This window comes from Anabrus simplex, chromosome 6 (genome assembly GCF_040414725.1).
Source record: "Anabrus simplex isolate iqAnaSimp1 chromosome 6, ASM4041472v1, whole genome shotgun sequence".
Lineage (NCBI taxonomy): Eukaryota > Metazoa > Arthropoda > Insecta > Orthoptera > Tettigoniidae > Anabrus > Anabrus simplex.
The window spans coordinates 321,858,498-321,874,768 of record NC_090270.1 but is presented as its reverse complement, the minus strand read 5'-3'; the positions used below and the strand labels follow the sequence as shown (position 1 = coordinate 321,874,768).

Here is a 16,271-nt window from a genome sequence, read left to right as displayed (position 1 = left end):
ATGACAAAATTAAAAACCTTTGACAAACTTGTGGTCAATGGAAACATGTACTTTATCAACATTACGTTTGCAAGAGTAGTAAATCTGTCTTGGAATCCGTTCTTTGGCTTTTGCTGAATTTTATTTCTTGACACTGTTAAACATTTGCATACCGCAGTATTATTAAGGATAGTTTGTTGATATCTTAGGTTAAAATTATTGCACTCGGTAGACCAGTATGTGATTAAACTATTTCAAAGAGATTAACCTACCGCGAGCTAATTGCTCGTAATCATCGAATACTTATTTTCCTTTTATTTACAAATTATTGTACAAAACAACAAGGGAATGTAATTTTAACAGCGTGCAGTTTGGTAAGGCATTTCCCACAAACACAAACGGAAGCACAGAACATAACAGTACTCATTCATAAGAGGAAAAGCGTTATAAACAGCACAGAGTACGTGTCAATTTTGTGATCATTAAAATAAATAAAAAAACGAAGCAATTTCAAATTCACGATCAAAGCAAAATATCTCACTAATTATGAAATCATATACTAAAACTAAAAGGGAATTGAATAACCATGCGATAAGTTAGACAATGTGACGCAATCAGTTGATTCCCATATCGAATAAGTTGGGCATGCTTACTTGGTGACAAGTTAAAATAAGAACCTGTGGTGAAAGGTGAATACATTACCTGATGATTGTCATAATGCAGCTCAGAGAAAGTTCTTTGGAAGCGACTCAACAGTTTATAATATCAACAAAATAACCTGAGGGCTTGAACCAGATATATTCCACCTAATTTACCTGATTCCCACCAGGTAGTTCACGTTTTTTCTGCGATGTTTCCAATTATATCTGAAGGTATACTAATCCTTAGTTACACACGGTTTTTGAAGAGATGAAATTGCATTGAAAGTATGTTTTTCATTCATCTTTATTGAGACAAAATTAATATACTTCTAAACCGTAGAAAGGAATTGAATTGCAGTGTTTAAATAAATATTATTGACACATTCCTCTTCTCACTGAAGACGATCTATACAAAACGTGAGAAACAATGATGTACACACACCCTCATATAATCTTTAGCGAGATAAATAGACCACAAAAGAAGCTCTCAGGTTTATTTGTTAGACACTACGAACTATGACGCACACAGTCGATATGCCGTTCGTTTGTGGGAATACAATCTCATCCCACACACGAACGGCAAGCTTCACATACAAAAACCCGAGATCACTTAACCCAAGCATGGTCTCGGCAATGGTTTAGTACGCCTACACAACTAGGATCAAAGGAGAAGGCTTTGTGCCGGTACCTGAAACACCGTGACAAGAGCCCAGAGCAAGGAATCAAAGTTCTTTCTGTCGCACTCGCTAGATCCGTTCTTCGTCTTTTCGCAGAATTTGCAACCAAACAGGTTCATCCCAAGAATACTATAAAAAATAATAGTATCAACCATAAATACCACAAACCTAAGAGAACTGATAAAATTTAAAATATGCTATATGGATGTTATTTCTACTGAAACTTTCCTACTACACAGAACAAATAAAGCCTTTTTAATATGGTAGTTCTAGTGATTGTTACTTTGTTAGTAAAAGCCCTCATACAAGATCATTGCAAGAGGTATTTCTCGGTTACCTAAATCAATTGTTTAATGGGGTATTTCTGAATGTATAAATGATAAATTTCCTTTGAGTACATTTTATATCCATTTTATATTGTCAAACAAGGCTAACAACTCACAATACGATAATTTATGATGCATTTTATAAATTTAGAAGGGATGTACTAATTAGAATTTACTTATTTGAGAAGAAAGCTAAGAAATATCTATCTTGGTATGTTATAAGGATTATTAATTAAACATGTATTTCGTTTAAAATGGTTTAATAAGATGTCAGATCGTAATATGACGAGAATATACGTCCTTCACGATGACAGTGTATACGTTTAAGGGGAGGATGGACTACAGAACTTCAGTCTGACATCTAAATACAATTTATTGAAATAAGCAACGAAGTTTTCCGTATCTAGTATTTAAATACTGTAGATTCATTATGACATCTAAGTAAAATTTATTGTACTTAAACCACGATTGTTCTAAAATGAGGTTGTATAGCTGGTCTTTTAGATGTATTATGTCCGATTTTAATTTTAAAACTGGATCTGAATTTGATTAGAATACCAACTGTAAACAGGCATAGCAGTAAATAATGCTTTTGTGCTAAAAAAAGTGCTGAATGACACATGCAGTGCTATAGATACAATAATTGTTTGGTTCAATTTATCGATGAATTATGCGGACGAGAAGTGATATTGATAAATTTTGATGTAAAAACCAATCCGAAAATGGCATTAGAATATCATAATCCCATTCTCTTTTTAATCCGTAAAGTGTTTACAATTTATTTCGGGTTGTTTATTTTATCACGGTTTACCATTACAATTTATGACTTTCTATCGTAAATTTCTAACACACAAAGTAGTTAAGTAGATACTCTATCAGATGCTAAAACTAACTTTCACATATTTTGAGTTAGTATCACTAATGTTTTAAACACAATGTAAGGTGGAAAGAAGACAGACCATAATTTTTTTTTGTAATTCTGATTTCGATTTCTACATTTATAACAAATAATCTACATTCGATTATTGATGGGCTAATTTATCTGAGGGACGTTTAGGCTATTTGTGATTTCAGTACAAAAAAGCAAATCATTAGCTATAAATATTATCTAAGAATGTCTTCTAACGAGATGATTCCCTGGTTGAGATATTTATTGTGTTACAAGAAGTAAAAGCAAGAAGATAGAGAGGAATATACATGTGGAAGAAAATAAATATAGATACAGACAGAGGTAGTGAGAAGGGCATGATGTTAAGAAGAAGTAAGGTGTTCATGTCACCCCTGTCACGTTGTTAATATTCCATCTTCTTCGACACATGTCATTTATAATACAGCCCGTTCTCAGAGGGCTAGCTGAGGAAAAATGAAACTTAGAGAATACTGAACACAAAATACCAATTAGGACTGGAACATTCTCCATGAGCGTTCTTTAGTACTCAGATGGCATAATAATCATCGACTAGGGTACTTCCGAGGCAGTTCATGGAATATCTTTGTAATGAATACATTTATGAATAAATGAGAATAAGAATGCAGGGGAATGAAAGAAAATTATGTGATTGCAATGTAATGTGAGGATGAAGATTTTTAGACTTTATGTCCGTGCATTGGGAATTTTTTAAGGGAATTTTTCATACAGGGGCCTATTTAAATGCACTATTTAATGGTGGTTTAGCAAAGCATGCTTTTATGAAATTATATTTAAATGGCTTGTAAACCTTAAGGAAGTACTTTTTAAAATATCTAAACTGATAAAAAATACAAATGCACATGTCAACTCCGGGGCCTTAACACAGCGTTGTCAAACTGGCTAAAATCAAGATGTTTAATGAATTCTAAAGCAATCCAGGAGGGACACAACCGAATAAGGGGGGAAAACATAAATAGAACAGTTACAAAATACGATAATCAGATTGTACAAGACATGATATGTTAGAAACATAATCATGTACAGTATAGTAACTAACATCAAAGTCACTCGTCACAAGGAAGCATATCACACTGAAATTGCAAGAAGGAACCGAAGAGCAGTGTTCTCCAGTTCAATGATATATGAAATCATTCCTTATGGTTAACATGATCCGCGTTTTGCAATACATGTTCATCCATATATTGTCATATTTTATATTTTATATTTTATATTTTTGGACAAACATTTACTAACCCTTGTTTAAGAACATAAATTGAAATTCGAGAAAATGTATCGTTTCCAAACTTTTACGTCAATTTTAGAGACCAAAAGGGGCCACAGCATACGGGAATTCTGCCCCTTCAGAAATAAACAGCCTCAAACAAAAACTGAGTTGTTAAACTAAATTGTGAAATTGTATGCTCACTAACAGTCTGAGACTCGTCTTCTAATCTTCATTTATTGGAGCAACCGAAATATCAAAGACTGGACATGGAAGAAATTATTATGAGACAAGCAATGAATACTTTTCTTTTACGATTCTGATTCCTCTTATGTCAGGCCTTTAATTCTGTGGTTCTTTATGGATCCGTTTGTTGTTTAAATGAGTGTAACATCTAGGTCATCGGTCCACTTTTTTCTATGTGAATCTAGAGAACATTCGCGTAGATTTGGATAATAATATATCTTTATAGATGCCAAGTGTGAAAAATTAATATACTCTGTACCGGAAAAATGTAAGTTAAATTACGGCCGAAGCTGCTCATCATGTAGGCTACGAATTTTATTCAATTCAGACATACATTTTAGACAGTAAACAGCACATTATCAACAACAGTGTAAAATGTATTTTAGATTGGAGTAATGAAGATACATAGTGTACTAGTTCGTCCTACATCATCCTATTTTAAGTTCTGTTGTATCAGATAAATGTTATTATGCATGTTCTTCCATTTGAAGTCATGATATTTCATAATTTATGTAGATAATAATTTCATGAATGTGACGATGATCCAAACTGCCGGCTGAAGTTATGACGCAAAAGCCAGAACAGGTGGAGAGACCGTGGCAGAGCAAGCAGCGGAGTCATAAAACTGCAAACACGCACGGGCGCAATGGGGATCATTGCAGCGGGACACGGTTTAGCTGTGATAGATATTGAAGTGCGTGCATTAATCATGGCAGAAATACAAAAGAATAGCAGTCAAAGGCCATCAATTTCTACGATTTGTTTATACTTGTGTGGGGAAAACATTTTCTTATTTATAGAGTATGGGGGTATGGTAAACTATTTGATTTATGGCAAGATGCTTCAGTGTGTAAAACAGTTCAATATATGTCACTGTTCTGTATGCCATGCCAAAGAATATATTAGAGAGAAGATCGGCAAGTTCTGGTGCAACAGATGAAATATACTGCCAATTGTTTTGTGAAACTATGCCACTATACTAGCTCAGAAGAATGGAACGAATTTTATAAGTGCTTAGGGACCGAGCTCGATAGCTGCAGTCACTTAAGTGCGGTCAGTATCCAGTAATCGGGAGATCGTGGGTTCGAGCCCCACTGTCGGCAGCCCTGAAGATGGTTTTCCGTGGTTTCCCATTTTCACACCAGGCAAATGCCGGGGCTGTACCTCAATTAAGGCCATGGCCGCTTCCTTCCAATTCCTAGGCCTTTCCTACCCCATCGTCGCCGTAAGACCTATCTGTGTCGGTGCGACGTAAAGCAAATAACAAAAAAAAGTGCTAAGGGACCGCGCCGCTATCGTTCAGTCGAAGTTTATCAACCCTTACTCTTTCGGCCGAGCTCAATACGCAGAGATTGCCCAGCAAGGCGTGAGGGTCCTCGGTACTGTGACGCCTCAGGTCATGGAATATGCCAGCCATTGGTCTGAAGAATGACACCGACGAATCCCTTGAATCGTGTAAACGCTCTGTTCGAATACAAACTTATTATTATCATCAATGGAAAATGTAGAAGCTATCGATCTCTCGAAGAAGTATTCAATCGACACTTAGCCGTGTACTTGCGCTATACTTCGAGATTTCTTTGGTTTCGTTGAGGTACCGTATGTCATATGTGTTCATATTGGTTCCCCGTTCCCCCTTTCAACTTCCTCTTACCCAGACGTAAGTTAGGAGGTTAGCTCATGCATGAGTTGATGTAATTCTGTTTTCTTCGAATCCCGTGACCTGTGGGCCATGAGCAGGCATGTTTAAGTTGCGTATTGAGTGTCTGATGTGTGAAAACTGGTTGGTGTGTTTGTGGCAGCCCATGCTTGCACGCACGTCGCTATGTCAGGTGTGCGACAGGAGATGCAAGTGGCCCGCGGTGCAAAACATATGGTTCGCTTCTATGTAAATTTCTCTCTCTCCAGTCGTCCCACTCATGACTGAGTATCGTGACCCAAGGACTTTGTTGTTTCTTTTATAAGCTGATACCATTCTGTACGTACTTGCGTTTTCCGGATCGTAATTCTCCATGGTAAATCCATGATCTCTCTTACTTGATCAACCCATCTTTTTGCGACCCGTCCTCGTCCTCGTTTCCTTGTGCCAGAAACATTTCCTTGGACAATTAATTTTTCCAGGTTGTCATCCTCTCTTCTCATAATGTGACCAAAGAATTGCAGGATTCTCTGGTACACAACTTGGCATAAACTTTCTTGTATTCCAATTTCCCGGATGACAGAATCATTTGTTCGCCTGGCTGTCCACGGTATTCGCAACATCCTTCTCCAACACCACATTTCAAAGGCGTTGATTCGGTTCCTGTCTTTAGCTTTTATGGTCCAAGTTTCGCATCCATACAGGAAGATGGAGAACACAAGCGAATGGACTAATCTTTTTTTCGCATTCATAGATATTGCTCTATCTTGCCAGATCTTCTTTAATTTCGCCATAGCTGTACGTCCTAGAATGATGCGACGTTTGATTTCTTTTTCGCAGCTACTTTTATCCTCGATTATGAACCAAGATAAGGAAACTGACAGACTCTTTGGAGATTGTTCAGGTGCTGTGGCAGCTGAATTTCTGCACCTTTGTTGACAATCATCAGTTTTGTCTTGTTCCAATTAATTTCCATGCCAAGTTTGTGACTTTCCTGTTGTACACGATCCATTATCTCGACAAGCTCCTGTACACTGCTGGCTACAAGTGTGGTGTCGTCTGCAAAGCGGAGGTTATTAATTCTCTTCCCACCAATCGAAAATCCTCCTTCCCAACTGTCGAGGGCATGCCTCATGATTTATTCACCATAGATGTAAATTTAATATTAGGAAAATATGCAATGTACAGTTATTTACAATTTTACTGTTTAGAAATGCTATTCTGCTGTATATGAGCATTGTGCCTTGAAAGTCCAAGCGGATATATTTTCTTTTGTTTACACACGGTAATCTGCTTAAATAATAATAATAATAATAATAATAATAATAATAATAATAATAATAATAATAATAATAATAATAATAATAATATGTGATTATTTTCCTTCCTTTCCCTTTTTTATTTCACGTCTTCTTTTCTCTACTTGTTTGAGAATAGCTTTGATTATTTGTTTGATTAATTATCTCTTCTTTCCCTTTCTACGTGCCCCTGCATAGTTAAAGAGGGCGAAACATATATATGTTGTTTCTAATTAAGAAGTATTTGCTGTCAAATTTAAACAGAAGTGGAAATTATAGAAATAATTCTACCCCACATTCACCTAGTCCAACGTGAATTTGAATTGCTGTCATCGAGAGAGTGTACCTTGATATACCAGTGAAATGTCGAAGGTATAACTTACTGTTGGACCATGTAAAGGGCCCCATACACGCGCAGACTTAGTCGGAGGTAAGTCTGCGCAAACCAGTCTCTTCAGACATGTTCCTGTGTGTATGGCTGATAAGTCTGCCGACAAAAAGTCTGCAGGCAAGTCGCTGACATTCTGGCGCTGCTTGAATTCAGCCGGAGACTTTGCGACGAAAGCGCTATCTCAGAGTTGCGGCAATAAATGTGAACGTGGTAACCTACAAATATGAAAACTGAAATATCTTTTTGCGCGTCTTCTTCGTGCAGAGCGCTAGATTATGTCCAAATAACAACTCATCTTTTATACCGACTATCTAATTAATTTCAATCCATATATATTTTTCAACAATCCGAAGCGCAAAATCGTAAACAGAAAACAGCTGAGTGCGTCGTATTCAACTTCCTCGGTAAATACTCATTTAGTCTGAGCGTGTGTGTGCAACTGCATACTTCCGACTTACTTCCCGGAGCCAAGTCTGTGCAGGTAAGTATTCCAGAAGTCTGCGCATGTATGGGGCCCTTAAAGGACTCAACAATGTCTCGGCAAAGTCTTCATTGCTCGTTTACGTAGGACTGACCGAGTACCTAGGGATAGTTTTGGACTTGGGTGGATGTCATTCCCGCCATTACACGTTAAAATTTCTACTCGACATCAGCGAACTTCAAAGCTCGGATACTCCAGTTTGGAGGCAATTTGCTAGTTTTAATAAAACTGTAACGATTTTAATAGTTAATAACACGATGATCCGCGTAAAATGACGTTTCAGTTTGAACAGTCTTAGTTTAAGAATATCTGGAGAACACTGCCTTTAGGAAAATGTCTATTCCTCTACAGGGATTCCATCGCTCACAAGCTTTTGATGCAGCTATTAGATGGAAAAGGTGTTTCAAGGACGGGGAAATGTGGAGAACACATACAATCCAAATGTGAAGCACCACACTGATACATTGAACAGCAATCCACAGTTCAAAATTAAATTGAGACGACATTCCTACCTGAAGATGAATATGAAGAGGATAAGGAGAGAAAAAAATACTGCCACATTATCCATGGTCCTCAACATGACAAACAGTTGACGCCGCAGGTTGGGCATGAAGCGGACTAATTTGAGGATTCTTAGGAGTCGGAAAGTGCGGAGTACACTTAAACCAGAGCTGCCTTCTCCATCTCCTTCCAAGTACGACTGGCACATCTCTATCACACTGCAAGCAAAGAAACACAGCAGCACAATGTGAACACAATAGTCTTGATTAACAGTGAACTCTGAGATTCACTCAGTTGTGACCTATGAGGAAAGTGTTCCATTTCTCGTTTTCAATATTTTCTCTCTCTTATTTTGTTGATTTAAACACCGTTAGGATTAATGCGTTGCCATAACGCAGTGACTGAAGCACAACCAGTCATATTCCAGTTAGCATCTAATAGGTGCTCATTGCAGTATGGATATGCTTGCAGGAATACTTGGTGACCGAAAATTTCTCAAGAGGTTCAATTTCAATCAATACTGATCATTTAGGGCAGTCGCCCAGGTGGCAGATTTCCTAGCCTTTTCCTAAATGATTTCAAAGAAATTAGAAATTTATTAAACGTCTCCCTTGGTAAATTATTTCACTCCCTAACTCCCCTTCCTATAAATGAATATTTGCCCTATTTTGTCCTCTTGAATTCCAACTTTATCTTTCCTACTTTTATAAACGCCACTCAAACTTATTCGTCTACTAATGTCATTCCACGCCATCTCTCCGCTGGCAGCTGGGAACATACCACTTAGTCGAGCAGCTCTTCTTCTTTCTCTCAATTCTTCCCAACCCAAACTTTGCAACATTTTTTTAACGCTACTCTTTTGTCGGAAATCGCCCAGAACAAATCGAGCTGCTTTTCTTTGGATTTTTTCCAATTCTTGAATCAGGTAATCCTGGTGAGGGTTCCATACACTGGAACCATACTTTAGTTGGGGTCTTACCAGAGACTTATATGCCCTCTCCTTTACATCCTTACTACAACCCCTAAACACCCTCATAACCATGTGCAGGGATCTGTACTCTTTATTTACAATCCCATTTATGCGATTACCCCAATGAAGGTCTTTCCTTATATTAACACCTAGATACTTACAATGATCCCAAACGAGCGAATTTTCCCAAAGGAAATGAAATAGCAAAAGGAATCGTTTCCATTATCGTGAACACTTCGTGCTTTGTATTCATCGTTTCTTTCTGAAGATAACCTACCGTGGCAGTTTGGAATGAGGATTTCACATTTCACTACGAGAGTTGGAGGTTGAGTGGTATGCAGGTGTGCGTGTGGAAAAGAGCGTAGGTTCCGGGTCGTGGATGGACAAAGTGATACTGCTGACTGCTTCGAAACATTCTACATGGCACACCGAGCTCGATAGCTGCAGTCGTTTAAGTGCGCCCAGTATCCAGTATTCGGGAGATAGTAGGTTCGAACCCCACTGTCGGCAGCCCTGAAAATGGTTTTCCGTGGTTTACCATTTTCACACTCGGCAAATGTTGGGGCTGTACCTTAATTAAGGCCACGGCCGCTTCCTTCCCACTCCTAGCCCTTTCCTGTCTCATCGTCGCCATAAGACCTATCTGTGTCGGTGCGACGTAAAGAAAAAAAAATCTACACGGCACAGCGAATTGCTTCGAGACAGTGTGTCGACACACGGCGCAGATCCTTCTCGGACTGCAAGAGTAACATTGTTCGTATAGGCTCCGTGCGCTGATGAGAAAAATGATGCACCGGTGCGCTGCGAGTGGCGAACACTGTAAGTTAATGTGATCACCGCGTACATATCTCTGTCGTCTGACAGCGTGCTGCCACGGCCGACTAAATAATAACAGTGGGATTTCAGAGTGTTTTATGCAACAACAAGCCGCCAAAGCATTCCGAACTTCCAGAAAGTGGTCATGTATTAAATTTCAAATAAAAACTGTTCGCAGGAAATAGCAACAGAGCGAATAAATGCAAGTATGATAATATAAAAACGTTGGTTCACTAGATACACTACCATTTCATGATAGAGGCAGCATTATAATTTAGGTATTATTTGTGGTTATAACGAGATTAATGGTCATGTACACACTCAACAATGCTATCTTCAGAAAAATATATTTGTTCTAATATTAATACGTTATGTTAGCGTAGGTTAATGTTGCTAGGGAGGCCTTGGTTATTTATACAGTTTACTCAGAACATGTCTCTTCGCGTACTGATCAACCCTGTGAATGGTCTCGACCTCGCACTTCAAAAGCGGGGAAAGAGAAATAAAACAAAGAAAAGAGCTTAGAGGACCTTTTTCTGATAAAAAGGCACAGGTTTGATGTTGGATCAATTGAAATTCCATATTTTGAAACCGAATGTACACTATCAAAAATGTTGCGCGAGGAGAAAATATCAGAATATTTTAACGTTGACAATAAATGGTTATGTCTCTGTTTATAATATGATCACGACAACCTCTGTAGTATAACTGTTAGCGCCACTAGTTTCCTTCGTCGGGGGCCCGGGCTTGATTCCCGATACAGACAGAAATTTAAGATTGACATAAGGGTACATGCATCTCATGTTCATTAGCGGTTGCTTGGAAAGAGGTGTACCACCTCGGAGCGAGGACAGAACTTTACGTATGTAAAATGCAGAATATCTGTGAACTATTGATATTGTGTAATGGAGGCCTATTTCTGTAATTATATTTGTCTAATGCCTTTTATAATCCATTTCGTGAGGTTGAGAAGGAAAGCTTTGTATTAATTTATTAATGCAGTCAACACAAGCACATCATTCCGTCGGAACGTTGCGACATTAAAAATAATCATCTTAAGACAACACTGTAAAATAATTGAATAAATGCATGTAAACATCACACACATTCCGGCTTCTTATGGTGAGCTGTTGATGAAGATACCTGTAAGTAGTTCTCGTAGTTCGTTGCCATAAGACCTGTCTGTGTCGGTGCGACGTAAAGCAACTAGCGAAAAAACAAAAACAAAAAACAGTTCTCGTATTATCCACCCGCAGCAGCACAGTGTTGTACGCACGGAGCCTATACGCAGTACCTGGACAGTGTTTTGCGATGGCGTGCTGAAGCAGTGTGTCGACACATGGCGCACTTACGTCTCGGACTATAGCAGAAGCAGTGTTGTACCTTGACATTGTTTCGCGATGGCGTGGTGGAACATGAACTACGCTTCATAGCTAAGTTCAACTGACCGAATAAAATGTTTCACGTTCCGATAATGATAAAATGTGTTCATGAAAAATTTAAAGAACACATGTGCAAAATACAGCGTGGTAAATAAATGATGTACAGTATAATAAGTACGGTATATAGTAATAAATTGTGTTTGCTTCTTCACTACGCGCTTACAATGATATTAAAAGAGATCGGTTTTACAGTTAAAAGTACACTAAAACAGTAACTTATTTGAACAATTATAAAATGAACAATAACATTTAAGAAGAATTCAAAATAGGTATTCTGTGTAAATGACAAACTTAATCTAATCCAGTTACAAGACCATAGTAAAATAGTTGTCTACGTAACTGAACTAACTTGAATAATTATGAAATTGGTAATGACATCTAAGAAGAGTCCGAAATCGCAATATTACGTCTTCAGGGCAAAATCACGCGGAGTGTTTCTATCGAGGAGAAAGGATAAACAAAGCACTGTCACTGTTTCAAAGCTTTGCTGTTCTGAAGCATCGATGTAGCTGGCATGTACAGAACGACCGGAGTTTCTGTTCACGCGACACGACAAACTGCTTCGAAACAGTGAAGCGTAGTTGTGTCGAGGCATCGATACAACTGATTGCGCCAGCTCAGTGTTTCGAAGCATACACACACTAGCCAACTCTAGTCGTGGGTCCATTGTGTATGCCAGGGCCTCTCAAACGCCCAAAATCGAACGCATGCAAATCGATGCGCAAGAGCTCCGTGTACAGTGCATCGTTTCCACTCGGCTCGGCTCGGACCAACGCTTCGTCTCTGGGTTACTCGGCTAAGCTCGGCTCAACTCGGCTCGGATTTGGAGCGCTACGGAGCAAGTGAGGAAAAGGGAAACAGGGGGAGCGAGCGAGACAGGCGTGGGGAAAGAGAGAGGCAGCGCTATTGCTTAAAATCGAGGAGTGGGGGTTTGCACTCTGGGCAACCAAGCGAAGTCGTCTTTTGCACCGTGCACAGTGCATGCACCAGGCGCATGCACCCTGAGAGGCCCTGGTGTATGCAGTCATTATAAACCTAAGAGTGGACAAGGTATCGGCCAAGGAAATACAAGGGCTACGAAGGGCGTGAAAAAGAAAGACTCCCTAGCTTTCGGAAACCTAATAGCGTCGGGGTCGGAAAACAACAAGAGTTGACCGAGGGAGGTCGGATAGGATAGATGAAAGTGAGGAGCCTGGCCCAAGTAAGTGGCAGCAATGCCGGAACTCAGATAAGGGCCCCGTGGTCACCCAACCACCCTTAAAAGTTCAGAGCCCCTGGGGCTCCTTCTAATCGCCTTTTACGACAGGGAGGGGATACCATGAGTGTTATTATACTGCCCCCATCCTCAGGGGGAGTACTCACCAGATGTACAACTATCTTTCAAACAAGTAACAAAATTTTCTCAAGAATTAGAAGGCCCAGCAAGGTGAAAGTTTGCTGGCTGATAGCACGTAAGGGTGCAGGAATACTTAGTGATTGAAAATTCCCATGGGGATTCCAACGAAGGGGGTTCACCAAAATAATCTAAAATTGCAAAAGAAGACCTTTCCATTGACATAAAGAATGTATACTTTGCACGAGGATCCTGTCGCAAGGAAACGGAATTAATAGCAGGCTCAGCTGAGAGCTAATGCCTCGACGCACATTTTATACAAGTTCGGATTTCATCAGCTCGTCTGCGAAGTCGATTCGACTTCTAGTCACAAACTGAACACATCGAGTGGTCTTCCTTATTTCTTTCTTTCTTTCTTTCTTTCTTTCTTTCTTTCTTTCTTTCTTTGTTACTGATCCCTTAACTGAGAGCTTTGCTTTGTTAGAATTTGGTCACTGACTGGTTATAAATATATATGTGTGTGTGTGTTGGGTATTCAGCCCGAAGGCTGGTTTGATCCTCCACAGTTCCGCCAACAGCTCTCATACATAACCTAGGCGTCACTGAAGAAGCATACTAGGAAAAAGAGGAGTGAGGTAGTTTCCCGTTGCTTTCCTCATAAATATATGAATAAAAAATAAACTGCATGTTTTTGTGATTGCAGAGTGATGTATTGTATGTAAATGAAGATGCATATTAAGCCGATTACGAAACCCAGCTCCTGACCCTGAGGAATTAACCAAGCGCGATTAAAATCCCCAACGTGATAGGGAATCGAACCCAGGGCTCTGAATCGAAGGCTACTACGCAGACAATATCATTTATAACAATACCATTTAAAAAAGTGTCAGCTCCCCTACTTTCAAATGGTAGTCGTGTCACGTACCAGTTACTTAAGGGTATGTGGATGATGGGTCGATAGTCTTCTTTTCGAAGTTATTGAGTTTCGTACACAAATAAAAAAAAGGAACAAATTAACAGACATGATACTGTATAGTCTTTTGGGCTTGTCAAGCCTTTCTCGTGGGCAGTCTAAATTTTCTTCTGATGACGCAGAGCACAGTTCTCTGCGAAACGTAAAGAAATTCACCTTCTTTTCTTGACACGGCATAAGTCCAAAAGACTGTACAGTATCATGTCTATAAGTACGGGCCGTGAAAGCATCAATGACAACAGCAAACAATTAATTTTGGCGGTGAATATACTTTTTACCAAACTAGAGATTCATTATTGCAAAATAAGTGATGTACTTGACTTACCTGAGAATAACAATGACGCCATCGAACACGTTGAAGCCATTGCTGACATATCCTAGAGGTCCATCGGCGATGACTTTCAGCAACATCTCCACAGCGAATATCGCCGAAAACACGACGTTACTAATTTCCACTGTGACCGTAAGTTCTTCAGGCTGAAACATACAATACATAATTTAGGAGGAAGAAAAACCAAACAGATTTGCTATACTTAGACAGAATTAATAAACAAAAAAATATTACAACATTAATAAAAACGTGACTGGTTGTGCTTAAGGGGCATTACCGCCGGGTTAATCAGTCCTATATATAAAAAGTAACTAAATATTATTGAAGAAGGTAAATATTATCACAACTTCAAACTTCGATTCATACTACACATACGGTAAAACGTTTTCCAAACATGCATTTAGACCAGTTCGTCGCTGTTCGGGCAAAAGGTTATATCTCACAATGCTCTTCCTATCCGTTTATTCCTTACGACTGGTCACGCCTCCCAACACATATGGATATGCAGTCCATCAGAACAATTCTCGTTGTGTTCATTTTCGCATGCTAACATGTAAAGGAAAATGAGCCTTGAGTGCATTGTACTGTAGAAGTGCAACAATACGTCACGCAAACATACATTCAGAGTGCGGTACAGTAAGGTTCATTTTCCCTTGCACGTTAGCATAGGAAAATGAACACAATGAATATTGTTCTGATGGACTAAATATCCATATATGGCTGAGGCCCGGTTTCACAGTATACGCTTAAGCCTTAGATCAGGCTTAAGCCGGAGCTTAAACTCTGGACGAGTTTCAACAGTGGGGAGTGCAAGTGGTAAGCCGAGCTTATCTGTGACTGGCTTAAGCTGTATGAAACTGAGGTTTAAGCTAAGGATTCAGTTCAGATGGTAGAGCGCTGGCCTTCTTATAGCCCAATTTGGCAGGTTCGATCCTGTCTCAGTCCTGTGGTGAAGGTGCTCAAATTCATAGTTAGTGGAACGTAAAACCAATAACATTAACATTAAATAACTTATATTTCTGAATATATTTCGAGGCTCGTGAAATAATACAGTTTCCGTGTTCCGATATACAGTAAAAGAGACAAAAATGTCGGTGGGTCACTTGCTTTCTTGGCTTACGCTGCGTGAACCATCAACGATAGACCCCAAGTGTAAGCGTGCGAATTGTAGAGCATAGAAACCTCTACAAAAAAGTCCGCGATGGTATATACCTATTTCCAACCGTTTGCCCTCTAGAAGCGATTTTATGCTATACCCAGCGGTAAAAAAATATAACTCCTTAACATTAAATAAATATTTCGATATTATCCTCGAATTCCTCATCGAAATAAATTGTTGGACCTCCTCCAGTATTTTATAAGGATTACAATAACATTGTCAGGATATTATTTGCATGAATGGTTCAGAAGTTATGGCCATTTTAGACTGTAATAGTAATACGTGTCAGCAGGACGGGCGAGTGACCTTTTTTAAACTTTATTTTTGTTACTATTATTGGAATCACATTTTCCGTTCATTTTTCTAAATTATCTTGGCTGATAAACGATGTATAACCTACAAGTCAATCAATCATAGGCTACGGATGTAAACAAAGATGAGAATTGAATCATTGCGCATGCGCAAGCATTGCCAACTTCGGAGATGTTCAGCTTAGTAAAGCTGCACATGGTCCCCCTACTGGGAAACTCGTGTTTAAGCCAAAGAGTAAGCCTTGCTTAAGCGGCGTGCGTGGTTTACTAAAGCTTCGGCTTAAACTCAAACTGTGAAACCGGGCCTTAGAGTGCGGTACAGTAAGGTTCATTTTCATTTGCACGTTAGCATAGGAAAATGAACACAACGAATATTGTTCTGATGGACTAAATATCCATATATGGCTGAAAGGCGTGACCAGTCTTAAGAAAAATAATGGATAGGATGAGCATTGTGAGATATGACCTTTGCCCGAAGAGCGACGAATTATTTTCTATTAACCTGCCCTTACATATTTGTATCATGCAATCCTACGACTTCATTGGCGACTGACTGGCTTTTTATTTTTTTTTTCAAGGGAAAAGGCTAGAGACTATAACGTTCCGAAAGAAAATAAGCAAGCTT

The 16,271-nt window shown here is 39.1% G+C and overlaps 1 protein-coding gene across 1 annotated transcript in view; it reads right to left on the bottom strand.

The window, feature by feature from the left end:
- The window catches only part of Ca-alpha1T (Ca[2+]-channel protein alpha[[1]] subunit T), a 614,336-nt gene that overhangs the window by 272,972 nt on the left and 325,093 nt on the right, over positions 1 to 16,271 (bottom strand). Inside the window, exons 14-15 of the mRNA XM_068228299.1 lie at positions 14,171 to 14,322; positions 8,323 to 8,529 (exon numbers count right to left, since the gene is read on the bottom strand). Of these exons, the coding sequence (XP_068084400.1) occupies positions 8,323 to 8,529; positions 14,171 to 14,322 (359 nt within the window). The remainder of the gene's footprint in view (positions 1 to 8,322; positions 8,530 to 14,170; positions 14,323 to 16,271) is intronic.